The following is a 27,798-nucleotide window of genomic DNA, read 5'->3' on the forward strand; positions in this document are numbered from 1 at the left end:
AACAACAATAATATTTATATTTAGGAACCTCTTTGAACTCAGTCTGATAATGTAACTATAGATTCTCTTGCGTTTTTCAAGAGGTCAACCATGTTTTCTGCTGAAAAACTGATTTTTTGCTTCCTTTTCAGTTGTTATACCTCTTCTTTCTTGTCTTTTTTCCTGGTTGAAACTCCAGTAGTTAATGATATTGGGCATCCTTGTCACATTCCTAAAGCGAATATGGTATTAACATAATTTTGCAAATACCTGTATCTAGCTAGCATTTTAAAAATTGCTTCTCAGAATACGCACTAGATGTTAGCTTCATGGAGTTCAGGTGATCCTACTTTGTTCACAATGGCCTCTTTGCGGTTTCTTGAAACTACTAAGTTCTCTTCTGGCTGAACCTTTAAATCTGCCAGAAAGGATGTTTCTCCAAATAACCTCATGGCTCACTCTCTCATTTTTTCAGGACTTGGCTCAAATGTCTCTTTATCAGCAGCTTTCCCTGATCCCTCTCTATAAAATGTGTAAGAGTCTGATTCCACTTCTGATGTTTGATTACTGACAGATGTTAAGCCTTACCCCAATCCTTCCTCCCCTTCTGCCCCACGTTTGTGTGATAAGAAAGCCTGGCTGTGGGCTTCCCTGAGTGGCTCAGTGATAAAGAATCATCCTGCCAATGCAGGAGACACGAGTTCGATCCCTGGTCTGGGAGGATCCCACATGCCGCAGAACAACTAAGCCTGTGTACCGCAACTATTGAGCCTGTGCGCTCGGGGCCTGCAGCTGCGGCTTCTGGGCCCACATGCACAGCTACGGAAGCCTGAGTGCCCCAGAGTCTGTGGGGCTCAAGAGAAGCAACCGCGACGAGAAGCCACACACTGCAACCGGAGAGTAGCCCCCGCTCGCCACAGCTAGAGAAAAGCCAGCGCAGCAATGAAGACCCAGTACAGCCAAAACTAACTAAATAAATAAAACAAATAAAATTATTATTTAAAAAAAAAAAAGCCTGACTCCTTCTTGCTTTGACACCTGTGGAAAATTTAAACTGCATGCACAACCATCACTCTGACCGACCTGCTAACCATGATAAAACCCCCAAGCCAGTCTTCTCTGCCTGTTCTCACAGGCTGTTTTTGGACTTGCCTGGGAGCTGCCCTGCTACTCCAGAAGGCCTCATTATGGGAATCATGAAGTCTTTTGGACTCCCTTGGTGTGTGTGTGACTTTGTCATTCTCAGCGACTGAGCTGGGTGTGGAGTTCACCTTTTCTCAGCCTGGGATGCCCACAACAAAACAGATCCTCCTTCAGCCTTTCATTTTTCTTCAGAGCACGACCACCTGATATAATACGTATTTGCTTATTTGCCTTCTCCTACCATGTAAAGGACTGAATGATCAATCCCAGCATCTAGTGAATATCTGTCATAATCATTCACCCATTCATTCATTCAACAAATATTTACTGAGTGTCTACTTTGGGCAGATTCTGTTAAAGGCACAGTGTATAGTGGTGATCAAAGCCCCTGCCATGGAGCCTACATTTCCAGAGGATAGGCTATGTTGTTCATTCAGTATGTAGTTATTAAACAAAAGAATACTATTTTTGTCTGGAGTAAGAGATGGGAATACCAGACCACCTGACCTGCCTCTTGAGAAACCTATATGCAGGTCAGGAAGCAACAGTTAGAACTGGACATGGAACAACAGACTGGTTACAAATAGGAAAAGGAGTACATCAAGACTGTATATCGTCACCCTGCTTATTTAACTTACATGCAGTGTACATCATGAGAAACACTGGGCTGGTAGCACAAGCTGGAATCAAGACTACTGGGAGAAATATCAATAACCTCAGATATGCAGATGACACCACCCTTATGGCAGAAAGCGAAGAGGAACTATAAAGCCTCTTGATAAAAGTGAAAGAGGAGAGTGAAAAAGTTGGCTTACAGCTCAACATTCAGAAAATGAAGATCATGGCATCCAGTCCCATCACTTCATGGGAAATAGATGGGGAAACAGTGGAAACAGTGTCAGACTTTATTTTTGGGGGCTCCAAAATCACTGCAGATGGTGACTGCAGCCATGAAATTAAAAGACGCTTACTCCTTGGAAGAAAAGTTATGACCAACCTAGATAGCATATTCAAAAGCAGAGACATTAGTTAGCCAACAAAGGTCCATCTAGTCAAGGCTATTGTTTTTCCAGTAGTCATGTATGGATGTGAGAGTTGGACTGTGAAGAAAGCTGAGTGCCGAAGAATTGATGCTATTGAACTGTGGTGTTGGAGAAGACTCTTGAGAGTCCCTTGGACTGCAAGGAGATCCAACCAGTCCATTCTGAAGGAGATCAGTCCTGGGTGTTCTTTGGAAGGAATGATGCTAAAACTGAAACTCCAATACTTTGGCCACCTCATGCGAAGAGCTGACACATTGGAAAAGACTCTGGGAGGGATTGGGGGCAGGAGGAGAAGGGGACGACAGAGGATGAGATGGCTGGATGGCATCACCAACTCGACAGACATGAGTTTGAGTAGACTCTGGGTGTTGGTGATGGACAGGGAGGCCTGGCGTGCTGCGATTCATGGGGTCACAAAGAGTTGGACATGACTGAGCAACTGAACTGAACTGAAGGTATTAATACGAAACACAGGGACTCTCTGGTGGTGCAGTGGCTAAGATTCCAGGCTCCTAGTGCAGGGGGCCTGGGTTGGATCCCTAGTGGAGGAAGCATATTCCATATGTCACAGCCCAGAGTTCTCAGGCTGCAACCAAAGATCTGCGATGCCACAATGAAGATTGATCTCCAGTGCCTCAACTAAGACAACACAGCCAAATACACAAATAAAAATTAAAAAATAGAAACACAGTATCATATTATGAATATAAAATTTTTATTCATTTTTTTGTTAGAGTAGTGTTTACTTAAAAGTAATATTTAGGGATTTATACTCATAGGACACATTATAGTTAACATCGAAAGACAATCAAAACATATTTCCTGATGATTTATTATATGCTTAGTACCAAAAGCTCCTAAATCTGTAGTGTTGGTATTATAAGATTAGAAAGTTGTTTTTGGCAAATGATTATTATAGAAAAACACTGAGGAAAATCTCAACCATTATAATAGGTAAAGTATAATTTTGTATTTCACAAAGGACAGTAGTCATATTTAGCAACAGCTTCATTTATAAATTATACACACTTCAAAGTTATATTTTGATGCTTTTTTTCCCCTTTTTCTTCTTGCAAATAACCAACAAGATACAAACTGCACACACCTGACATTTGTGAAAGGCAACCTGCAAACTTCTAATTATGGTTCACGTCACCAAAAGAAGTAAAGGCACTCCCTCTGACCACCTTATTCCATGAAAAAGAAAGTGTACTCTGACTTCTAAAATGGATTTTTAAAATTCAGTAGAAAGATTTAACAATAATCAATATTCCAGCACTGATTTTTCTAATACCCAGAAACATCCACTTAGCAGTTGTGAGACTAATTTGAAAAACTGAGTAATGTTATACAAATGTAAATTACTATTAGCTAGTAGGAATAGTCACTTGATTCTTAATCATGTTTATACTTAATTATAAACATAAGAATGATTTTTAGAATAAAAATAATGAAGAACATCTCCATTATGGGTATTGTGTTCCCAACAGTCCCTCTCAGATAGATCTGTGAAATAACACAGAACCCAATGTTAACATAACTTTCATTTCAAAGGCCCCCAAAATAGGGCTTAAGTAGTGAGATCGTTTCTATTAGACTTTAGATTAGTATCAATTAATGAGTTAATCAATCAATTAACCTTAGTTAATTATTACTTTTTCTAAACAGGTACCAGACGATTTAGTCTCGCCCAAATGAATGGGTCTCGTTTGGTTGGTCAATGCGATAGAGAAACTCGGCAGGTAAGAAGTACCCGAGGTACTCCACTACATCTGGGGTGCTGTCATCATGGTAGTGGCCACCTTCTCCGTGGTGACTGAAACAGTGAGTGTGCTCCAACCGCAAATCAAACCCCTAGAACAGCAGAGAAGCCATCTGTTAGTCCTCCAATTATTCTGCATAGAACTTAGGCAATAGGAGACCTTTTTCATTTAGGCTACAGTAATTTTTTGGGGTAGGTAATACAGTCACATGAATCAACATCAGAGGGTGCAAAAGTTTATATTCAGTAAAATGTATCTTTCCAACTCCTGCCATTACCACTCCTTTCCTTAAAGGCAACCACAGTAAGCAGCATCTTCTATATCCTTCCAGAAAGATCTATTTTTTTAATTACTCATAGGTAGTATTCTGCATCTACTATGCTGTATGTTGTTTTTCTTAAATTAACAATATAGCTTTCAGATCATGAGAGCTTCCTAATTCTTTCCAAATGAGATTTAGATTATTTCCAGCTCTTCTGCTATTACAACAATGATGTCATGAATAACCCTTTTCACTAATCATTTTATCATGTAAGCATATATTTAGTGATTAATTCCTAGACATGTAATCACTAGATCAAAAGATATAACTAGTCAGTACAGTGGTAGATATTTGGTTTGAATTAGTCTATATTATTATTTTTCAAGGGTAGAAAACTAGAATATAATGAATAGTATGAAGAACAGCAAATAGATCTGAATCCTGTCCTGATTCTACTATTTAATAACATAACTTTGGATGCTATTTAAAATGTTTGTGTCTTCAATTTTCCAAAGGTAAAATCTACTTTGCCTAGATCTTAAGTAGTCAGCTACTTGCTTCCTTACCTTTCAAGGTAATTCTAGAAACTATCCTAGTTCTTAATTAAGAACACAAAAAGAGCTTAATTATTCTAAACGAATATTCTAAAAATCAAACATTACCACTGTAATATCTTGCAATGTAAAAGACAGACATAGACTTACGGGGTCTCTGGAGACAAAAACTGGCAGACAAACCAAAGGAGCCTTCATCTCATAAAAACGCAACCATTTATTCACGTCTTCATCAGAGTTCAATGGACAGGAAGAAAATTCTGCAGGCTACAATAAAAGGACATTAAACATGTAAACATACTGAATATTACTGAGCTAAAAATTTACATATAATTTCATTGTTAAAAGCTTTAAGCTTTCTTATACATTCTACTGCTATTTTTGGCACCAGGAGATTCATATACCCTAGTTTTCAAAAGGACTGCCAACCAGTGTCTACACACTGAAAGACATGAGTGAATAAATAAAGGAGTCTATTGCTGTATTTTTATTTTTCATAGCTTCTCAGCTTTCCTATGAGCATATCCTCATCCCAGTCTTAAATGTTATTATTGCTATTGCTAGATGGAAAAAAAAAAGCATGGCATTGAAGGTGGAGCATAAGCATCAAAAAGAATAAAATATTGAGGAATACACTTAAGGAGGCTAAAGACTTGTACACTGAAAAGTGCAAAGCATTGCTGAAATGAATTTTAAAAGACTCCAATAAATGGAAAGGCATCTTGTGCTCATGGGTTGGACAATTTAATACTGTTGACATGTCAATACTATCGAATATGATCTACAGATTCACTGCAATTCCTATCAAAATCCCAATGGTGTTTTTGCAGAAACAGAAAAATCCACCAAAAACTTCATATGGAATCTCAAGGGGCCCCAAATCGTCAAAACAGTCTTGAAAAAGAAGAAGAAAGTTGGAAGTCTCACACTTCCTGATATCAAGCTTACTACAAAGCTGTAGTAATCAAAACAGTGTGATACTAGCATAAAGACAGGCATACAGATCAATGGAACAGAAGAGATCCCAGAAGTAAATCCTTGCATATATGGTCAAATGGTTTCTGACAAGGATGTCATGACCATTCAGTGGGAAAGGACTATCTTTTTAACAAACAATGCTTGGAAAACTGATGTCCATATGCAAAAAAGTGAAGTTAGACCCTTTACTTCATACCAGATACAAAAACTAAAAATGGATAAAACACCTAAATATAAGAGCTAAAGCTATAAAGACTTTTAGAAGAAAACATTGGGAGAAAGTTTTAAGACATTGGATTTGACTTTTTAGACTTGGCATCAAAAGTACAGGTAACAAAAGGAAAACAAGTGGGATTACATTAAGCTAAAAAGCTTTTGTACAGCAAAGAAAACAGTCAACAAAATGAAAAGGCAACCTATGGAATGGGAGAAAATATCTGCAAACCATATATCTGATAAGGGGTTAATATCTAAAATACATAAGTAATTCACAAGCAAAAAATTATTTTTAATGATCAAAGAACCGAATTAGACATTTTTTCCAAAGAAGACATACAAATGGGCAACAGGTGTATGAAGAAGCACTCAATATCACTATTCATTTGGTAAATGCAAATCAAAACCATGAGACATCAGCTCATTTTAGTGAAGATAGCTATTACCAAAAAGACAAGAGATAAAGTGTTGGTGAGGATGTAGAGAAAAGACAACCCTTGTACACTGCTAGTCGGAATGTATACTGGTATAACCATTATGGAAGTTCCTCAAAAAATTAAAAATAAAACTACCATATGATCAAGCAATTCTATTTCTAGGTATATATCCAAAGTAAATGAAATCACCATCTTGAAGACATATCTGGACTCCTATGTTCACTGCAGCATTATTCGTGATAGCCAAGACTGGGAAACACAACCTAAGTGTCTGTCAATGTATGAATGCAGCCAGGAAATTAAAAGACGCTTGCTCCTTGAAAGAAAAGCTATGACGAACCTAGACAGCGCATTAAAAAGCAGTGATACAACTTTGCCGGCAAAAATCCATATAGCCAAAGCTATAGTTTTTCCAGTAGTCATGTATGGATGTGAGAATTGGACCATAAAGAAGGCTGAGCACCGAAGAATTGATGCTTTCAAACTGTGGTGTTGGGGAAGACTCTTGAGAGTCCCTTGGACTGCAAGGAGATCAAATCAGTCAACCCTAAAGGAAATCAACCCTGAATACTCATTGGAAGGACTGATGCTGAAGCTCCAATACTTTGGCTACCTCGTACGAAGAGACAACTCACTAGAAAAGACCCTAATGCTGGGAAAGACCAAGGGAAGGAGAAGGGGGCGACAGATACTGAGATGGTTGGATGGCATCACCAACTCAATGGACATGAATTGGAGTAAATTCTCGGAGACTGTGGAGGACAGAGGAGCCTGGTATGCTACAGTCCATGGGGTGCCAAAGAGTCAGACACAACTTAGCAACTAAACAATAACAACAATAATGGATGAATGGACAAAAATATTATTACCTATCTTTCTAGTTGTGATATATATGAAATATCATTCAGGCTTAAAAAAGCAGGAAATCCCACCATTTGTAACAATGTAGATGAACTTTCACCTTTCACTTTCACACACTGGAGAAGGAAATGGCAACCCACTCCAGTGTTCTTGCCTGGAGAATCCCAGGGACCGGGGAGCCTGGTGGGCTGCCATCTATGGGGTCACACAGAGTCGGACACAACTGAAGCGACTTAGCAGCAGCAGCAGATGAACTTGGAGGATACTATACTGAGTGAAATAAGCCAGTTGCAGACAAATACTGGGTGATATCACTTGTATGTGGAATCTAAAAAAGTCCAGTTTAGAGAAACAGTAGAGTGGTGGTTGTCAGAGGCTGAGGGAGGATGGGAGTGAAATGAGGAGATGCTGATCAAAGGGTACAGACTTTCAGTTGTAAGATGAGTAAGTTTAAAGATCTAATGTAAATCATGTTAACTACAGTTTGTAATGAAGTATTGTTTATTTGATTTTTTAAAAATCCTATAATCATTTGGTATTTACAAATGGATTGACCTATAATTTTGTTGTAAATAATTTGGAAAAGTAAGTAGTTTCACAATATGTTTTTATATGGGAGATCAGCTGGTTTGCCATTTAAATTTATCAGACTAAAAACTTTAAAACAATGTATTTTCTGACAGCTTCATTGTTAAAACAAAACAACATTAAAGTGTAACACTTTTACATTTTGTTCATCATTGACTCAATGGACATGAATTTGAGCAAACTCTGGGAAATAGAGGACAGAGGAGCCTAACGTCCTGCAGTCCATGGGATCACAAAGAGTCTGAAATGACTTGGGAATGAACAACAATGACACTTCATTCACTCACCTACCAAAAATTATTATTTTTAAGTAACTTTTTTGTTTATTTTTGGCTGTGTTGGGTCTTTGTTGCTACATGAGGGCTTTCTCTAGTTGCTGAAAGAAAGGGCCACTCTCCAGCTGTGGTGTGTGGGCCTCCCATTTGCAATGGCTTCCCTTGTAGCAGAGCATGGCCTCTAGAGTGTGTGGGCTCAGTAGTTGTGGCTCGTGGACTTAGCTGCCCTGTGGCATGTGGGATCTTCCAGGACCAGGGATCAAATCTGTGTCCCCTGCAATGGCAAGTGGATACTTAACCACTGGACCATCAGGGAAGTCCTAAAAATTATTTTTGAAAATCCTAGATGACCTGGTTTGTCCTCATATGGTATTTCATCATTAATATCTTATAAATATATTCTTTTTTTTTTTTTTTTACAGTTAGTCCAGTTCAGTTCAGTTCAGTCACTCAGTCGTGTCTGACTCTTTGCGACACCATGGACTATAGCACTCCAGGCCTCTCTGTCCATCACCAACTCCCAGAGTTTACTCAATCTCATGTCCATTGAGTCAGTGATGCCATCCAACCATCTCATCCTCTGTCATCCCCTTCTCCTCCTGCCTTCAATCTTTCCCAGCATCAGGGGCTTTCCTAATGAGTTAGTTCTTCACATCAGGTGGCCAAAGTACTGGAGCTTCAGCTTCAGCATCAGTCCTTCCAATGAATATTCAGGACTGATTTCCTTTAGGATGGACTGGTTGGATCTCCTTACAGTCCAAGGGACTCTCAAGAGTCTTCTCCAACACCACAGTTTAAAAGCATCAATTCTTCGGCACTCAGCTTTCTTTATAGTCCAACTCTCACATCCATACATGACTACTCAAAAAACCAAAGCTTTGAATAGACGGACCTTTGCTGGCAAAATAATGTCTCTGCTTTTTAATGTGCTGTCTAGGTTAGTCATAACTTTTCTTCCAAGGAGCATGCATCTTTTAATTTCATGGCTGCAGTCACCATCTGCAGTGATTTTGGAGCCCCAAAAAATAGTCTCTCACTGCTTCCACTGTTTCCCCATCTATTTGCCATGAAGTGATGGGACTGGATGCCATGATCTTAGTTTTCTGAATGTTGAGCTCTAAGCCAACGTTTTCACTCTCCTCTTTCACTTTCATCAAGAAGCTCTTTAGTTCTTCACTTTCTGCCATAAGGGTGGTGTCATCCGCATATCTGAGGTTATTGATATTTCTCCCAGAAACCTTGATTCCAGCTTGTGCTTCATCCAGCCCAGCATTTGTCATGATGTATTCTGCATATAAGTCAAATAAGCAGGGTGACAATATACAGCCTTGACACACTCCCTTCTCGATCTGGAACCAGTCTGTTTTTCCATGTCCAGTTCTAATTGTTGCTTCCTGACCTGCATACAGATTTCTCAAGAGGCAGGTCAAGTGGTCAGGTATTCCCATCTCTTTAAGAATTTTCCATAGTTTGCTGTGGTCCACACAGTCAAAGGCTTTGGCATAGTCAATAAAGCAGAAATAGAAGTTTTTTCTGGAACTCTCTTGCTTTTTCCATGATCTAACAGGTGTTGGCAATTTGATCTCTGGTTCCTCTGCTTTTTCTAAATCCAGCTTGAATATCTGGAAGTTCACGGTTCATGTACTGTTGAAGCCTGGCTTGGAGAATTTTGAGCATTACTTTGCTAGCATGTGAGATGAGTGCAATTGTGCAGTAGTTTGAGCATTCTTTGGGACTGGAATAAACATGACCTTTTCCAGCACTGTGGCCACTGCTTAGTTTTCCAAATTTGCTGACATATTGAGTGCAGCACTTTTACAGCATCATATAAGATTATAATTTTCATAATGAATTTTTCCCCTAAAACCACAACCATCTTTTTTTTGACAACCATCTTAACAGTAAACTCAATTTATTGAGGTTGGGATTCTAGCAATGGAAATGATCAGTTTCTAAGGCTGGGGTGGCGTCAGGGCAGGAGAGCCTGACTCCAAATTAACTTTGGGCTTCCCTGATAACTCAGTTGGTAAAGAATCCGCCTGCAATGCAGGAGACCCCAGTCTGATTCCTGGGTTGGGAAGATCCTCTGGAGATGGAAAAGGCTACCCACTCCAGTATGCTTGGGCTTCCCTTGTGGCTCAGCTGGTAAAGAATCCACCTGCAATGCAGGAGGCCTGGGTTCAATCCCTGGGTTGGGAAGATCCCCCGGAGAAGGGAAAGGCTACCCTCTCCAGTATTCTGGCCTGGAGAATTTCATGGACTGTATATTCCAAGGGGTCACAAAGAGTCAGACACAACTGATCAACTTGCACTTGCACTTTCAAGGCTTATACTCACAGCTATCTTGATCTTTGAAACTAAGAAGAAAGTTCTAATATTATTAACATGAAGAAAGGACTCTAGCAGGACCTTATCATATAACATGCTTTACAGTATTCTTTGTCATTTAAATTTTAAGGTAATATGATCATAGTAAAAGGATCTGTTCAGAACATCTTTAAAGGTTAAATTCTCAATGTATATTAAAATCTCCTACAATCTTAAGCACATGTGCACACACACACACACGCACACACACGTGCCGAGGCCTTTACCATAATGTGAGTCTTCACTTTTCCCTTCTGAATTATGAAAGCACCTCCCATTCCTACAGGCTTATCTCCATAATGTTTTTCAAGAGTCTGCCTCATACATGTCACAAAGTTAAGTTTTCCAGTTCTTCTTTTGACTTTCACCTCAATGACCTAGAGAGAATATAAATATACATACCATTGTTCTAAGCTGTAAAATATTATGCAAATAACTACCAAAGTGAAACATTATATAGTTCAGTGCCATCAAGCAAATATTCAATTCTTTGTTTTGAGCACCCAGATATTAGCAGAAGTGTCTCAGTCCTCTAAGTCTTAATTATATATGTGTGATATATATCGACTCTCTAATAATGTCTTATTCATGCTTTCTTAGACTGAGAAACAGAGTTATAGCTTAATTTTATAAATTTATAGCTATATTCAACACTGAACTCGAGACTCTTATTATATGTCAATACGGTATGAGATTGAGAATTATTTAAGGGATTAATTTCTGATAACTAGAGAGGAGAAATGACTATATTTTTTTATTTACTTTAAAATTCTGGACTTCTGTTACCCCCACTTTAGTAGGTATTTTTGCTTCACCACCTCATTTCTCAAAGTGGCTGAAGTAGTTATCTCTTTACAAAATCTGAGAGTTCTCACAACTGCTAAAACTGAAATCTTAAAAAAAAAAAAAAAACAGCTTTATTGGGGATACAATTCACACACCATACAATCCACCTATTTAAAGTAAACAATTCAATGGCTTTCAGTATATTTATAGAGCTGTGTGACCATCATTATAATTTTGGAATATGAAATCTTTTTTTTTTGGTACTAACAGGAAATAAGTATGAAGTGGGGGCATTAATTTTCCTTATCTCTTCTTTCTATAATTTCTATAATCTATAATATAATCCCATCATTTCTAGCTATCTATCTCAATCAATGTCTGATCAGTCAGGAATGAGCAAGTTACATATGTACTAACTGTAGGCAGACATTATCTACTTCAGCTGCATGGTTCATCTATTTGACTCACTCACTCCCCACAAGAATATCCTATTATCTTTTAGTTCCTTGGAAAAAGGCTATTGTTTATTGTATTATTCTTAACCTTAGTTTTAAATGAGACTCACTCTGCCTGCAGTACTTTCTGAATCTTTCATAACTGGATTATTTAAAGAGCTTTGACTTGGGTAGTTTTGGATTTTCTTAAGAAAATTACAGTAGCAATAAGCATTCAGATTTTTAGCTCTCTGAGAAATTTTGGAGAATATTGCATTTATGAACAAAATCACCTTCCCAGGTTGGCCTTCACTGGCAAAAAGATTAGCCAGTAACGCACACCCAAAATCATGATATTTCTCACTGTATTTCTCTAGTAGACACCCTCCATCTGCAGGGTTAACCCGAGCAAAGTAACTTCCATTCACAGGAGGTTTGTGTTCATTTTCTGCTTGAACAAGTAGCATAAACTGAAAAGAAAAGTAAATAAGGTATTTAGTCAATCCTAGAATCTCTATGCAAAACAGAATATCTTGAAAATGTGACAAAATATTTTGCCCTAGACTTTAAGACATTTTATTTCAAGATCTAATAATAAAACATGAAAAACAGAACATTTAATGTTAGATTAAAATGTTAAAGATTTACAAATATCAAAAAACTGGAAAAAATATTTTATAAAATGTTTACAGTATTATGGTGTTTCTATGAGATTGTGACATTTGCTTTAAAATTTCTCATTTAAAATTTTTAACTTTCTCTATCTTGAACACTAGGAAATTTATATTAATGTTTCTGTAAAAGGACTTGTATGATTATTGACTAACAGTCACATCTGTAAGAGGCAGTGAGAGAGAATATGCAAACTGAGGAGGTTATTCACTCTCTGTTCATGAGATGTGAAGAAGCACTGATATTTTTATGTTGGAAATGTGCTGACATACACAGTGATGGATATTACCTTTTATAAATTATAATCATACTACTGGGCTAGATCCCTACCATTGGTCTGAAGGAGGGAGTTGACTAGGTCATTAAACATTTCATGCATCTTCTGATTGAAAGCTGTCTTTGAACTAGCCAAGGTCAGAGAAGCTAGGAATCCTCTGATGTGTATGGACCAAAATCTTTCACAGTCCAGAGTCCTTGGCAAATCACAGCAGGACCTTTGATAGACTCATCTATGACTGAATGTATGTCTTAGGAAAATCTAAATTAGAGATTAGTGCTCCATTTCAGTTCAACTAACTGTAGCATGTTCTACACTCTAAATCAGTATCAAACAGTATCAAATCTGTAGAGAGGTATGATATCAACCATTTACAATTCATTCAGATGACAAGATTTCTGATAAGGCAGTAAAAGGAAAAAGGCAAACAAAAGTCTCAAATCAATAAATTAAAATAATTATATTAATATATAATATATATTACATATTAATATATAACATATGATAATATGCTGACCTCAGAATTGAATCCAAGAGTCTGAAATGGGCCTGCTCCTGCTCCAAGAATAAAAGCTCCAGGAAGCTGGATGTCTTTTGCAATCTTATTTAAATCGTAAACCTAAGTAAGAGAAAAAGCATATTATTTAAAACTGACTTACGTAAATTCCCAGGTTTACTTTTTGTTACTGAGTCCATTAACATTTGCTTGTCACATTGGTCAGTGGATCTTCTAAGAATAAAAAATAGGAATCAATTTCCATAATCTTCATGTGAATGTGAAAAGTAAAAATACACTTACTTTTTTTTTATTTACAAGAGGCAGTAAGTAAGGCACACCTCCTACTTCTGCAATTCTAGTTTTTCCACAGATGCCTAAAAAGAAAATATACCTTAAAAATAGGTGAACATATACATCTAAGTATAAAATACCAGAACACACTTATTAAGAGTATATATCTTTTAGAAGAATTGATGCTTTCAAAGTATAGTGCTAGAGAAGACTCCTGAGAGTCCCTTGGACAGCAAGGAGATCAAACTAGTCCATCCTAAAGGAAATCAACCCTTAATATTCATTGGAAGGACTGATGCTGAAGCTCCAATACTTTGGCCACTTGATGTGAATACCCAATTCAATGGAAAAGACCCTGATGCTGGGGAAGATTGAGGGCAAGAGGAGAAGGGGACGACAGAGGGCGAGATGGTTGGATGGCATCACCAACTCAATGGACATGAGTTTGAGTCAACTCCAGGAGACAGTGATAGACAAGGAAGCCTGGCATGCTGTAAAAGGTCCATGGGATTGCCAAAAGTTGGATACAACTGAGCGACTGAACAACAATAACTTTTGGGGCTTCCCTGGTGATCCAGTGGCTAAGATTCTGAGCTCCCAATGCAGGGGGCCTGAGTTCAATCCTTGGTCAGGGAACTAGATCCCATATGCTGCAACTAAAGATTCTGCATGCCACAACTAAGACCTAGTGCAGCGAAATAAATGAATGAAAAAATAAATATTTTTTAATAGAGTATACACATTTTACTCTATATCCTGTGATAAACCATAATGGAAAATATAAAAAAAGAAGGTATATATGTGTACAACTGAGTCACTCTGCTGTACAGCAGAGATTGTCACAACATCATAAATCAACTATATATATATATATTTTTAAAAGAGTATGTAAGTTTTCCATTCCCATCATTTTACAAATAGCAGGGGTCAGAATCTGTATTGGGTTGGCCAAAAATTTCCTTCAGTTTTTCAAGTAAAAATAAAACACACATTTTCCATTTTCACCTAGAATTTTATTGAACAAAGTATTCACCATTTTGTTCCACTGCCTTCTGCCATTATTCAGGTAACTTCATAATTCCATCTTCCCAACACTTTCTATCTTTTTGAGCAAAGAACTGTTCTCAGTGCCTTTAACAGTCTTTTTGGGAACTGAAATTTTTTCCATGAAGAAAATCTTGTAAAGACTGAAATAAATGGACATCCAAAGGTACAATGTCTGGTGAATATGGCAGATGAATTAGAATTTCCCAGTCAAGCTAAAACAGATTTTGCCTGGTCATCAAAGAAACATGTAGCCTTGCATTATGGAGGATTATGCATTTTCTGTTGACTAATTCTGGACACTTTTCATCAGGTGCTGCTTTTAGCTGGTCTAATTGGGAATAGTATTTTTTGGAATTAACTTGTTTGATTTTCCAGAAGGTGCTCATAGTAGAATGGACTCCCTTCCAATCTCTCCATAATCATAACATCACCTTCTTTGGATGAAGACCAGCCTTTGGTGTGGTAGGTGGTGGTTCATTTCACTTACCCCACAATTGCTTCCATTCCACATTATTGTACAGTATTCAATTTTCTTCACCCATCACAATTTTTTTTTAAAGAATGTTTTCATGTTATTTAAGTAGAGAATCACATGTGGAAATATAGTCAAGAAGGTGTTCTCTGCTTAACTTATGTGGAACCCAAACGTCAAAGCAATGAATATAACCAAGCTGCTGCAAATGATTTTCAGCACTGGATACTTTGAGTGTGTCAGCAATCTCTTGCATGGTATAAGTTGATGGAATTCCAGTTGAGCTATTTCAAATCCTGAAAGATGATGCTGTGAAAGTGCTGCACTCAATATGCCAGCAAATTTGGAAAACTCAGCAGTGGCCACAGGACTGGAAAAGGTCAGTTTTCATTCCAATTCCAAAGAAAGGCAATGCCAAAGAATGCTCAAACTACTGTATAATTGCACTCATCTCACATGCTAGTAAAGTAATGCTCAAAATTCTCCAAGCCAGGCTTCAGCAATATGTGAACCGTGAACTCCCTGATGTTCAAGCTGGTTTTAGAAATGGCAGAGGAACCAGAGACCAAATTGCCAACATCCGCTGGATCATGGAAAAAGCAAGAGAGTTCCAGAAAAACATCTATTTCTGCTTTATCAACTATGCCAAAGCCTTTGACTGTGTGGATCACAATAAACTGTGGAAAATTCTGAAAGAGATGGGAATACCAGCCCACCTGACCTGCCTCTTGAGAAATCTGTATGCAGGCCAGGAAGCAACAGTTAGAACTGGACATGGAACAACAGACTGGTTCCAAATAGGAAAAGGAGTACGTCAAGGCTGTATATTGTCACCCTGCTTATTTAACTTCTGTGCAGATTACATCATGAGAAACGCTGGACTGGAAGAAACACAAGCTGGAATCAAGATTTCCAGGAGAAATATCAATCACCTCAGATATGCAGATGACACCACCTTTCTGGCAGAAAGTGAAGAGGAGCGAAAGAGCCTCTTGATGAGAGTGAAGATGGTGATGAATAGGGAGGCCTGGTGTCTGCGATTCATGGGGTCGCAGAGTTGGACACGACTGAGCGACTGAACTGAAACTGAGACTGTGATTTTAGCTTTCCTCAAGTAATAAAAGCATAATATGCTGAAAATGTTCCTTTTCTTCTTCTATCTTCAATGTTAAAATGGTTTTTAAGATGGTAACAATAACCCTGTATGCGAGACAGCAGAAGAAACACAGATGTATAGAACAGTCTTTTGGACTCTGTGGGAGAGGGAGAGGGTGGGATGATTTGGGAGAACGGCATTGAAACATGCATCATAGTATATATGAAACGAATCACCAGTCCAGGTTCGATGCATGATACTGGGTGCTTGGGGCTGGTGCACTGGGAGGCCCCAGAGGGATGGTACAGGGAGGGAGGAGTGAGGCGGGTTCAGGATGGGGAACACGTGTATACCTGTGGCAGATTCATGTTGATGTATGGCAAAACCGATACAATATTGTGAAGTAATTAACCTCCAATTAAAATAAATGAATTTATATTAAAAAAAATAAAATGGTTATACAAAACTTATCCATTTTGATAAGTTTTTTAAAAATGTATGCTGATATGACAGCTGTCACAATATAATCTAACAAAACTGTCTGAATGAAGCTAAAGGCAACTAAGTGCTATTAGAGCCATCTTAAGGAAGAAACCAAACGAATCTTTTGGCCAACCTAAAAGTAGCTAGGACTCCTGTCCTATTCTAACTGTGTTTTTTTTTCTTTTTTGTTGTTTTTCTGGCTGTGCCACTTGGCTTATGGTATCTGAGTTCCCTGACTAGGAGTCCTAACCACTGGATTGCTGAGGAGCTCCCTACTTGTGTTTCTAATACTGTTATAACCGAGTATGACTTGATATAGTTAGTAACATAAAGGCAATGGAGTTAATGGTAAGGCAAGGGCTAGAACTGGGGCTAATGTCTGGATTGGATGAAGTTTCTATATTAGTCTATAATGACTTAGCCCTTTAAAAATCTTTTTTTTTTTTTTTTGTGGGGGTGGAGGGCTTTAGCTAAAATTATATTTTAAGGGGACTTCCCTCATGGTCCAGTGGTGAAGAATCCACATTCCCAATGCAGGGGACCCAGGGTCAATCCATGGTCGGGGAACTATACGTATTCCACAACCAAGAGTCCACATGCCACGGTGATGATTCCACAAGCCGCAACTAAGGCCCAGAGCAGCCAAAATAAATAGTGTAGCCTTGGGGCAGGTTCTTCCTTAAGTGATACCAGTTCAGTTCAGTTGCTCAGTCGTGTCTGACTCTTTGTGACCCCTTGGATTGCAGCACACCAGGTCTTCCTGTCCATCAACTCCTGGAATTTGCTCAAACTCATGTCCATCATATCGGTGATGCCATCCAACCATCTCATCCTCTGTCATCCCCTTCTCCTCCCGCCTTCAATCTTTCCCAGCATCAGGGTCTTTCCGAGTGGGTCCTTCCAGTAAGGGACATACAGAACAGTATTCTTGAGCTCTTCTGCAGAACTAAACCCCCTACCAAATGGAAGATGTTAACTACTTGATGAAACATTCTTCACTCCAAAGAGAAAGTTACAGTTCAATAACCTTGAGAACCAAAGATCATGGGACCGCCTGAGACGATCTCTATACTGAACAAATGCAAGCCTTGCGAGTACCCTGATCCTTATGAGAAATCCCTCCCCATGACTAACTCCTCCCTAAGACTCCCCACAACCCCCACTTCAGTTTGGGACCCACAGTTTTGAAAGCATTAGTCTGCTATGTCCCTCTTTGCCTGGCAAAGTAATAAAGCTATTCTTTTCTACTTCATGGAAAACTCGCTGTCTCTGAGAGTCAATTCAACGCTGCTACACAGAGGCTGTTTCAGCATCAATATTAATGTCCCTCCTCACTTTGAACATTGGTAATCAGTTGACAAATTTGTTGAAGGGATGTAAATATTTAATAGATGATTCAAATAAATACAAGGCTTTTTCTTAAAAGCCTTCAGATATTGAATAAATGAAACATAAAAATTATAATAAGGTTCCATAACAGTCACTTGAACAATTAAAAATAAAATTTTCATGTGATATTCAGATGCTAGCCTACTGTATAGCTATTATATAACCTATGAAAGTTACAGAAGTACATAAAACACCATATTTTCCTACAAGGGTATAAAATGAAATTTGACCAATATTAGAAAACACAGAAATGATGCACAATTTAATCTAAAAGTTGGGGCAATATCCTTTATCTAGAGATAATTTAAGATAATCCTTAAAAATAATTTTGGTTTCAGGAAAAGATTTGGTCTGAAAAGGAAAAGCTAATTGCAAAGATTGCTTACCTTTTACAGGAAAGGTAAATGGCTCCTTAGTTAAATCAGGGCAATCAACTACGGAGACGTGGACTTCAGCAAAGTTATCCATTAGCCCCTTCTGCAGAACTAATGAAGACAAGAAAAAGGGTTAACATTAGGTAGAAATTTGCCATCACAGATCAAGTCTTCCCCCGATTTTTTTGTGTGTCCTATTTCCAACCTAAACTTGTGTAATTTTTTTTTCTTTTTAATTTCTGGCTGCACCGCCCAGCATGTGGGATCTTAGTTCCAGAACAGGGACGGAATTTTTGCCACCTGCAGTGGAAGCAAGGAGTCTTACCCTCTGGAGTGCCAGGAAGTCCCTAAACTTGAGTAATTTAAAAGGAGCCTTGGGGGCCAGCAGTTAAGACCCCATGCTTCTACTGCAGGGGGTGCTCCTGCATGCTGTGCTGCCAAAAAAATCATATAAAAAAAACAAAAAGAGAGGGGAACAATCTTGCTAATGAACTTATTTAGACACATAATTAGACACATAATTAATCACAAGATATGAATACTATTATATATAAATACTTCCATAAGTACCACTGTAAGCTATAGTGATTATAAACCACTGAAGATAAACACTGCACTCATTTTCTTTTAGGGGAAGGATTCCAGGAATTGAAATGTAAATATTTAAACTGCTAGAAAGTAAGCAATTACATGCAACACCTTCATTAATGTTTACAGGCAAAATGTTTAGCAAAAGAGGACATGAAAGTATGTGCTATATGACTTCACTTATCTGCATTTCAAACAAAGAAAGCTAATCTAAAGTCACAGAAGTCAGAACAATGGTCACTTCCTGGGAAAGTGATATTGACTAAGAAAGTGTGAAGAGTCTTCTGGGATACTGGAAACAGTTTATACATTTTTTTAAAAAGTTTATTATTTGGCCATGCTGGGTGGTATGTGTGATCTTAGTTCCCCGATTAAGGATGTGTGCACACCTCCAGAGTCTTTTTTTAAAAAAATATTTATTTATTTGACTGCAACAGGTCTTAGTTGAGGCATGTTGGATCTATTTATTTTTTAATTGGAAGAAAATTGCTTTACAATGTTGTGTTGGTTTCTGCCGAACATCAACTTGAATCTGTCATGATTTTATACAAATATATATATATATATATTCCTTCTCTCTCCTGGCTTCACTTTCTTTTTCTTACTTATTCGTAGATCCCTTCCCTTGAATTAATCCTCTGACACTACCTTAAATTCTTGTTCAAATAAGGTGAGATACCTAAAAATATACACAGACAGAAAAACCTAAGCAAGGTTCACTGGCAGTCTGTCATATCAGGAGAGGGGGAAAAAGTAGTAGATTGGGAACATGATTAATGTATCACAGTAGATTATTTCAAGAGTACTGCAACTGGTAAAAAGTTAATAAAGCAAAACTGTGTACTCTTTGGGCACCACACACATTTAAATCTTGGATTATCATATTCATTTTCATTCTGTAAAGTTAGTATCTCATCAAGACTATTTGAATGGTGAATTTAGGGTTTTTTGAGAGGCAGAGATTTGGACTCTCATATCTTAGAATGTTTTAATTTTTTTCCCTTAGGATAATAAAAAAGACTCAGTATAGTATTTACCTCCAACAAGCTCCTCTAGACTTGGCACATGAAAAGAATATTCAGCACAGGCCATCTTCTTTCTTCCTTAGGGAACAAGGCACAACCTTTAAAAGAATAACATAGCTGTTGGGGAAAAATTAGTCTGAACCAACTAAGTCCAAGATGGCGAAAGATTCAACTTCCAGTAGACCTTGAGCCTGGTTGTAAAACATTAGCATCTAAATGGCACACCCATAAGCACCATAACCATAGAAGGCCAAAAAGTGGGTGGTGGCCCAATTCCTGAAAATCTCTGCCCCAAATAGTTGGATTAATCCTCCCACTTGTTAGCCTATGAAGTTACCCAGCCCATAAATACTAACCATCCTACATTTTGGGACCTCTAGCTTTCTGAGCTGGCCCACACTGTCCATCTTTCCTCCAAGGCCGTCTTGCTTTTTGAGACGGGTGGCATTCTGTTTACAAAATTAGTTCAGTTCAGTTGCTCAGTCGTGTCTGACTTTGCAACCCCATGGACTGCAGCATGCCAGGCTTCCCTGTCCATCACTGAATGTTGAGTTTTAAGCCAACTTTTTCATTCTCTTCTTTCACTTTCATCAAGAGGCTCTTTAGTTCTTCGCTTTCTGCCATAAGGGTGGTGTCATCTGCATAACTGAGGTTATTGATATTTCTCCTGGCAATCTTGATTCCAGCTTGTGCTTCTACCAGCCCAGCGTTTCTCATGATGTACTCTGCATGTAAGTTAAATAAGCAAGGTGACAATATACAGCCTTGATTTACTCCTTTTCCGATTTGGAACCATCCTGTTGTTCCATGTCTGGTTCTAACTGTTGCTTCTTGACCTGCATACAGATTTCTCAAGAGGCAGGTCAGGTGGTCTGGTATTCCCATCTCTTGAAGAATTTTCCACAGTTTGTTGTGATCCACAGTCAAAGGCTTTAGCATAGTCAGTAAAGCAAAATTAGATGTTTTTCTTGAACTCTTGCTTTTTCAATGATCCAATAGATGTTGGCAATTTGATCTCTGGTTCCTCTGCCTTTTCTAAATCTAGCTTGAACATCTGGAAGTTCACAGTTCATGTACTGTTGAAGCCTCACTTGGAGAATTTTGAGCATTACTTTGCTAGTGTAGAGTGTGAGATGAGTGCAACTGTGCAGTAGTTTGAACATTCTTTGGCATTGCCTTTCTTTGGGACTGGAATGAAAACTGACCTTTTCCAGTCCTGTGGCCACTGCTGAGTTTTCCAACTTTGCTAGCATATTGAGTGCAGCACTTTCACAGCATCACCTTTTAGGATTTGAAATAGCTCAATTGGAATTCCATCATCTCCACTTGCTTTGTTTGCAGTGATGCTTCCTAAGGCCCACTTGACTTTGCATTCCCGGATCTCTGGCTCTAGGTGAGTGATCACATCATTGTGGTTATCTGGGTCATGAAGATCTTTTTTGTGCAGTTCTTCTGTGTATTTTTGAAATGTCTCTGTAAATAAATCTACTTCCTATCACTTTGTCTCTCACTGAATACTTTCTTTAGATAAGACCTAAAAACTTGAGCTTCATTAAGTCCTGAGTGTGTGATCTCAAAAGACAGTGGGTTCAAGTCCCAACCAGAGTTGTGAGGTTTCATGAGGATTTACAAGATAAAGCAAGTGTAGCTTAATGGTTGCAAGAGTTCACAGTGCACCAAGCATGAACATCTAAAGCTCTGGAAATGAAAGAGTTCAGTTATGTAAGGAAGGCAAAAGGGCATTTAGGTGTCTGTCCTCACAGAAAGGTAACCACAGCTTTTAGTATTTAATAATTGGAGTGAGAAATGTCCAAGTAACCTCTTCTAATACTAACACCTTAAATAGCTGACATTTAAATAGACAAAAGGAATACCAAACCAAGAGGGCACATGATTCATTTTTCTCCAGACATGTACCTGGACCGAACATGCAGCTTTCTAACAGCTGGTTTAAGGAAGATGGATCCTGAAGCAAAGGTAGTTAGTTGCTAAGGTTTATGAGTGTTTAAGTGGTTGTAGAATAACAGTTGGTTGTAGGATGCTCAGGTACTTCTATAATAGATCATTTACTTGCGTTTTCTATTCTGTATTTGACAATTAGGCTAAAAATTACATGAGTTTCTTACACTATCACTTTTACAAGGGAAAATTTAAATTACTAAGAAAAATGGAAATTTCTACAAATGATTAGCTTTTGATATTCAAATCATTTCATTTACAAATAAACTTCTTTTTTGGTAAGCAACTTTAATGTTCAATTATTCTGATAACTAATGAAGTATAATTTGATTTTTAAAAATATATGCTAAATATTTTACAATAATTAGACATTTACGCAGAGATTAGTATCTTACTTCAAGTGTACAGGTGATGAGGTGTGCAAGCAGACAGAGTTAAATAAAATGTGAGCCAAAAAGCACAAACAAACAAAAGTAATACTAGCTGGGTGGAGAAATCCCACTTTAGGCCAATCACAGCAAGGAATAAAGACAAAACTCTTAAGGGTGTTTCTAAGAACACTGTTGGATTTCTCATTAAAATTGTTAATGAATATCTCATTAATCTGAATAATGTCTGACATATCATTACTTACTAAGTGAAAGGTGGTCCTTTAGAAACATTTGAAATACTCTTCCAAATTTTTTTTTTAATTTTCCAAAGAGCCATAATTTTCTTAGAAACTGGATTTCTAATTTTGACAGTAGTTTCAAACACGACATCCTTCACAAACATATTTAAGACCCGACACTTCTTCAGTACTTGATCAAATACCAAAATTTACTACCCTGTTCCTCTGTCCATGGGATTCTCCAGGCAACAATACTGGAGTGGGTTGCCATTCCCTTCTTCAGGGGATCTTCCCGACCCAGGGAAGGAACCTGGTCTCTCACACTGTAGGCAGATTCTTTACTGAGTTACCAGGGAAGCCCTTTATTTACTTAATATGCATAATTTGGTCTCCCAAATAAAATGTAAACTGTTGATACTGGGCACAAAACCCTATATCATCATATTTTAATTACCTCCAATATATTCTCTTTTTGGCAGTAACATGCCACTTGCAGAATCTTAGTTCCCCGAAAAGGGCATCAAACCTGAGCCCTCAGCAGTGAAACTGAAGCTTGGAGTCCTAACCACTGGACCTCCAGGGTGGTGGTTAGGTGTGTGCATGCTCAGTCATGTTTGACTCTTTTGTGACCCTGTGGACTGTAGCCCACTAGGCTCCTCTGTCCATGGAATTATCCAGGCTAGAATACTGGAGTGGGTTGCCATTTCCTCTTTCAGAGGAATCTTCCTGACTCAGGGATCAAACGTGAATCTCTGGTGTCTCCTGCATTGGCAGGTGAATTCTTTACCTTTAGTGCCACCTGGGAAGCCTGTGGACCTCCAGGGAATTCCCTGAAATATATTTTCAAATTGAAATAAACTATAATTGTTTAGGAATAAGCCATTTTAACTTTTGAAATAATTTCAGATGGACAGAAAATACATACAAAGAAAGAAAGTACATACAATCTTGTATACACTTCATGCAAGGGCTTCCCAGGTGGTGCTAGTGGTAAAGAACCTGCCTGTCAATAAATGCAGGAGGCACAAGAGACATGGGTTCGATCCCTGGGTTGGGAAGATCCCCTGGAGAAGTGCATGGCAACCCACTCCAGTATTCTTGCCTGGAGAATTCCATGGACAGAGGAGCCTGGCGGGCTACAGTCCATGGGGTCCCAGAGAGTCGGACACGGCTTAAGTGAGTTAGCACACATGAAGAAGCCCCAGAATCTTAGTTCCCAGACCAGGGGTAGAACCCAGGCCCCTACAGTGGAAGCATGGACTCAACCACTATACCTCCAGGGAAGTACCATCATCTTATACACATCTAAACATTTTTTTGTTTTTCTTTTGTTTTGCAAATTATTTTTCTCTGTATAATAGGCTCCAGTTTCATCCACCTCATTAGAATTAATTCTAATGTGTTCTTTTTAATAGCCAAGTAATATTCTATCGTGTATATGTACCACAACTTTCTTATCCATTCATCTGCCAATGGATATCTAGGTTGTTTCTATGTCTTAACTATTATAAACTGTGCTGCAATGAACATTGGGGTACACGTGAAGTAAGTCAGAAAGAAAAACACCAATACATTAACAATACATACAATACATACACCAATAACATACATACAATATATACACCAATAATATTAACACATATATATGGAATTTAGAAAGATGGTAACAATAACCCTATATGTGAGACAGCAAAAGAGATATACAGAACAGACTTTTGGACTCTGTGGAGAAGGCGAGGGTGGGATGATTTGAGAGAATAGCATTGAAACATGTATATTATCATGTGTAAACAGATCACCAGTCCAATTTCCATGCATGTAACAGGGCACTCAAAGCCGGTGCACTAGGACAACCCTGAGGGATGGGATGGGGAGGAAGAAGGCGGGGGGGGGGGTTCTGGATGAGGGACACATGTACACTGATGGCTGATTCATGTCACTGTGTGGCAAAAACTACCACAACACTGTAAAGTAATTAGCCTCCAATTAAAATAAACAAACTAAAAAAATAAATAAATAAAATTTTAAAAGTGCAAAAAAATTTTTTTTTGCCCATCATTTATTTTTTAACATTGTTTCCTTTTACAATATAGAATATTTATACATATACACTAACACACTTATACATACTTGGAAACAAGATATAGTGACATTTAAATATTTTAATTTAAATTAATTTTATTTAGCAAATAAAGCATTATTAAATTATGAATATATATATATATATATATATCAGATGATAGCCAAAACTTTAATTCTCTATATCCAGGAACAGTTTACTTGGTGATAATAATTAAAATAAGTGGCTACCATACAGAATTAAAAGATTTATTCTAAAATGGAAAGCAAATGTCATTTTATTTTTATTTTTTTCTAAAATATTTATTTGGATGAGTTGGGTCTTAGTTGCATACACCCTAATCTTGTCAGGAACCCCAGCCTTTTTGAAACTCTGCAGAAGAAGAATGCAAGACTGCTATTGCCATGATATAACAAGTCACATACTCCTGACTTGACTACACGGTGTGTTAGTCACTCAGTCAGACTCATTGCAACCCCATGACTGTAGCCCACTTGGCTCCTCTATCCATGGAATTCTCTAGGCAAGAATACTGGAGTGGGTTGCATTCCCTTCTCCAGGGGATCTTGCATAACCTCTCCCTAGTAGCCAGGGAGAGGAGCACAGTTCTTGAGGCACTAGCCTACTGTGTTCCCTCTATGCCTGCAAAGAAAGCAAGCCTCTATTTCCTTCGCCATACTGTCTCCGTGTTTCTGGTTGGCATCAGTGCAGAGAGTCAAGATTTTGGCAACAAATTCTTGCTTCCCATTCACATAAATCATTTAAGTCCTTTGGCATCAGTGCACGGAGAGTCAAGATTTCGGCAACAAATTCTTGCTTCCCATTCACATAAATCACTTAAGTCCTGTGAATGTAAAATGCTGTTGGACCCACAATCCAAGAGAGTTCACTGAGAATCAAATTCCCTGGATTCCATGGAGTCGGTAGAATGAGCACGCATCCGAAGTAAAATAAATACAGAAGTTTCATAAAGAAGTGAAATAAAAACAAGGGTGTTAGTTTTGTTCAGTGTTAGAGTGAGAACAAAATACATAAGCCTGTATGAACTACAAAATACAAACAAATTTCAGTGATTCTACGTATAAGCTAAATCTTATGTTTGTATTTAAAACTGGTATTACACAATATAGAGTGGTAAATCTCGTGCTAATGAATTAACCTTTTAATTTCTCAACAATAAAGAGTAAACTAATGCTATTAATACTATAATTAGTGATTAATAATCAATTAATAATGCCCTTGATAATAATAGCAAATTAATGCTATTAGTTAAAACATCATGACAAGTTGAAAAAGATACTACAGAAGAAATGAGACAGCTTATATCTTAGTAGCTTTAATGGCACTTTCCCATTGCATTTTGAACAAGGGACACTGCATTTTCATTTGGTACTGAGCCTCACAAGTTAGAGGCAAGTGCACTCTGGAAATATGGCAGGGGATAAGGCATGCAATCCCTGTTCTGGAACTTACTGTACTTCACAAACCCTACAAGACTTGACTATCTGTACCTGGAATTGTTCAACATTTAGAGCAAAATTGAGTAAAGAGGCTAGATTACCTTCTAGATCTATTCCATCCCAACATGACACTATCCACAAAATAAGACTAGACTGCTTTCCTGGTTTTATTATATGATACAAGAAGCTGAGGATTTGATTCCTGGGTCAGGAAGATACCCTGGAGGAGGAAATGGCAACCGACTCCAGTTTTCTTGACTGGAAAATTCTATGGACAAAGAAGCCTGCTGCATACAGTCCATGGGTTCACAAAGAGTTGGACTAGAGATCAAGCCAGATCATTCCTTTTTTTTTCAATTTTTAATTAAAAAATTTTTTTTTCAGCTCATTCCTTTTTGTAAGTACTTTGAGAAAAAAAACATCAAAACTAAGCTAGTTTAAACTTTTAGCTTTTTACACAGTAACCATTCAGGAAACAGTGGAAACAGTGGCTGACTTTATTTTTCTGGGCTCCAAAATCACTGCAGATGGTGACTGCAGCCATGAAATCCTTGGAAGGAAAGTTATGACGAACTCAGACAGCATATTAAAAAGCAGAAACATTACTTTGCCAACAAAGGTCAGTCTAGTCAAGGCTATGATTTTTCCAGTGGTTATGTATGGATGTGAGTTGGACTGTGAAGAAAGCTGAGTGCTGAAGAATTGATGCTTTTGAACTGTGGTGTTGGAGAAGACTCTTGAGAGTCCTTGGACTGCAAGGAGATCCAACCAGTCCATTTTAACGCAAATCAGTCCTGGGTGTTCACTGGAAGGACTGATGTAGAAGCTGAAACTCCAATACTTTGGCCACCTGATGCGAAGAGCTGACTCATTTGAAAAGCCCCTGATGCTGGGAAAGATTGAAGGCAGGAGGAGAAGGGGACAACAGAGGATGAGATGGTTGGATGGCATCACCGACTGGATGGACATGGGTTTGGGTGAACTCCGGGAGTTGGTGATGGACAGGGAGGCCTGCCGTGCTGCGATTCGCAGAGTCAGACACAACTGAGTGAACTGAACTGAACCATTTAGGGAACTGAGAAAACGAACAACAAAAATCCGCCGCGGGTGTCTCCTGTGATCTGTTAATCAACTGCTGGGAGGCTGACCCTTCGTTCTGAGGGAGGATAGGTGACAACACAAGTTCGAAGGTGGAGCGGGAAGCTGGGAGTAGTTGCGTAACAGTGGCTTCCAGTACAAAGGTTACACATTTGGAGTCACGGTCAAGGTACGATCCTCTCACGATTTAACGGAGAAGCGATTTCTGAAGGCAAAAGCGGACACAACCAGACAAAACACACCTGGCCAGAGACACACACTCGCACATCCCCATAAGACCCACGGTGACGGGAGAGTTATAGGAAACCTCAGCAGAGGTAAGGCCACTGGGAGCAAGGCAGGCGGAGTGCCGGTTTCCTCGCAGTTCACGTGCATTCCACCCGCCTGACCCCACAATTTATTCCCGAAACGTTGGCCTAAACGTCCCAGGCTATTCCACTTACGGAAATGGCAACCCACTCCAGAGTTCTTGCCTGGAGAATCCCAGGGACGCGGGAGCCTGGTGGCTGCCGTCTATGGGGGTCACACAGAGTCGGACACGACTGAAGTGACTTAGCAGCAGCAGTCGGTTAGACAAGCCTGCATCAGACGCCTGCTCTGACCTCACTCAACTCCGCCTCTCCAGGGTTAGGGCGTCCAAGGCTCCGCCCACTGGAATCAGACCTCCCCTCGCGGGGAGGAACATGGCGCCC

At 38.6% G+C, this 27,798-nt stretch overlaps 1 protein-coding gene across 4 annotated transcripts; it reads right to left on the reverse strand.

Moving 5' to 3' along the window:
* Nucleotides 1-2,858: 2,858 nt before the first annotated feature.
* CUNH11orf54 (chromosome unknown C11orf54 homolog) lies at nt 2,859-27,784 on the reverse strand. 4 transcript variants are annotated; one of them, XM_040256491.1, is made up of 9 exons: nt 27,550-27,784; nt 19,912-19,997; nt 18,299-18,397; nt 13,435-13,508; nt 13,153-13,254; nt 11,980-12,156; nt 10,694-10,843; nt 4,895-5,011; nt 2,859-4,019 (listed from the first exon to the last, which is right to left on the reverse strand). In XM_040256491.1, exons 2-9 carry the CDS (start codon nt 19,964-19,966, stop codon nt 3,846-3,848), a joined length of 948 nt encoding a protein of 315 aa, XP_040112425.1. In that variant the 5' UTR covers nt 19,967-19,997; nt 27,550-27,784; the 3' UTR covers nt 2,859-3,845. The 4 variants fall into 4 exon arrangements, with proteins under 4 accessions (XP_040112425.1, XP_040112427.1, XP_040112426.1 ...); XM_040256493.1 differs by lacking the exon at nt 13,153-13,254 and adding an exon at nt 13,295-13,365 and having other exon boundaries at nt 27,550-27,692; XM_040256492.1 differs by lacking the exon at nt 27,550-27,784 and adding an exon at nt 22,493-22,512 and having other exon boundaries at nt 3,068-4,019.
* Nucleotides 27,785-27,798: the final 14 nt, after the last annotated feature.

Source organism: Oryx dammah, unplaced genomic scaffold (genome assembly GCF_014754425.2).
Source record: "Oryx dammah isolate SB20612 unplaced genomic scaffold, SCBI_Odam_1.1 HiC_scaffold_15, whole genome shotgun sequence".
Classification (NCBI taxonomy): Eukaryota; Metazoa; Chordata; class Mammalia; order Artiodactyla; family Bovidae; genus Oryx; species Oryx dammah.

What these genes read in the sequence shown, in the direction of transcription:
- CUNH11orf54 (XM_040256491.1), bottom strand. Translation starts at nt 19,966, where the DNA reads ATGGCCTGTGCTGAATATTCTTTTCATGTGCCAAGTCTAGAGGAGCTT. An exon ending in ATTTACCTTTCCTGTAAAAG is followed by an intron (nt 13,509 to 18,298) that starts GTAAGCAATCTT and finishes TTTTCTTTTTAG; the next exon opens with GCATCTGTGGAAAAACTAGA. An exon ending in GTGAAGGCCAACCTGGGAAG is followed by an intron (nt 10,844 to 11,979) that starts GTGATTTTGTTC and finishes TATTCTCTCTAG; the next exon opens with GTCATTGAGGTGAAAGTCAA.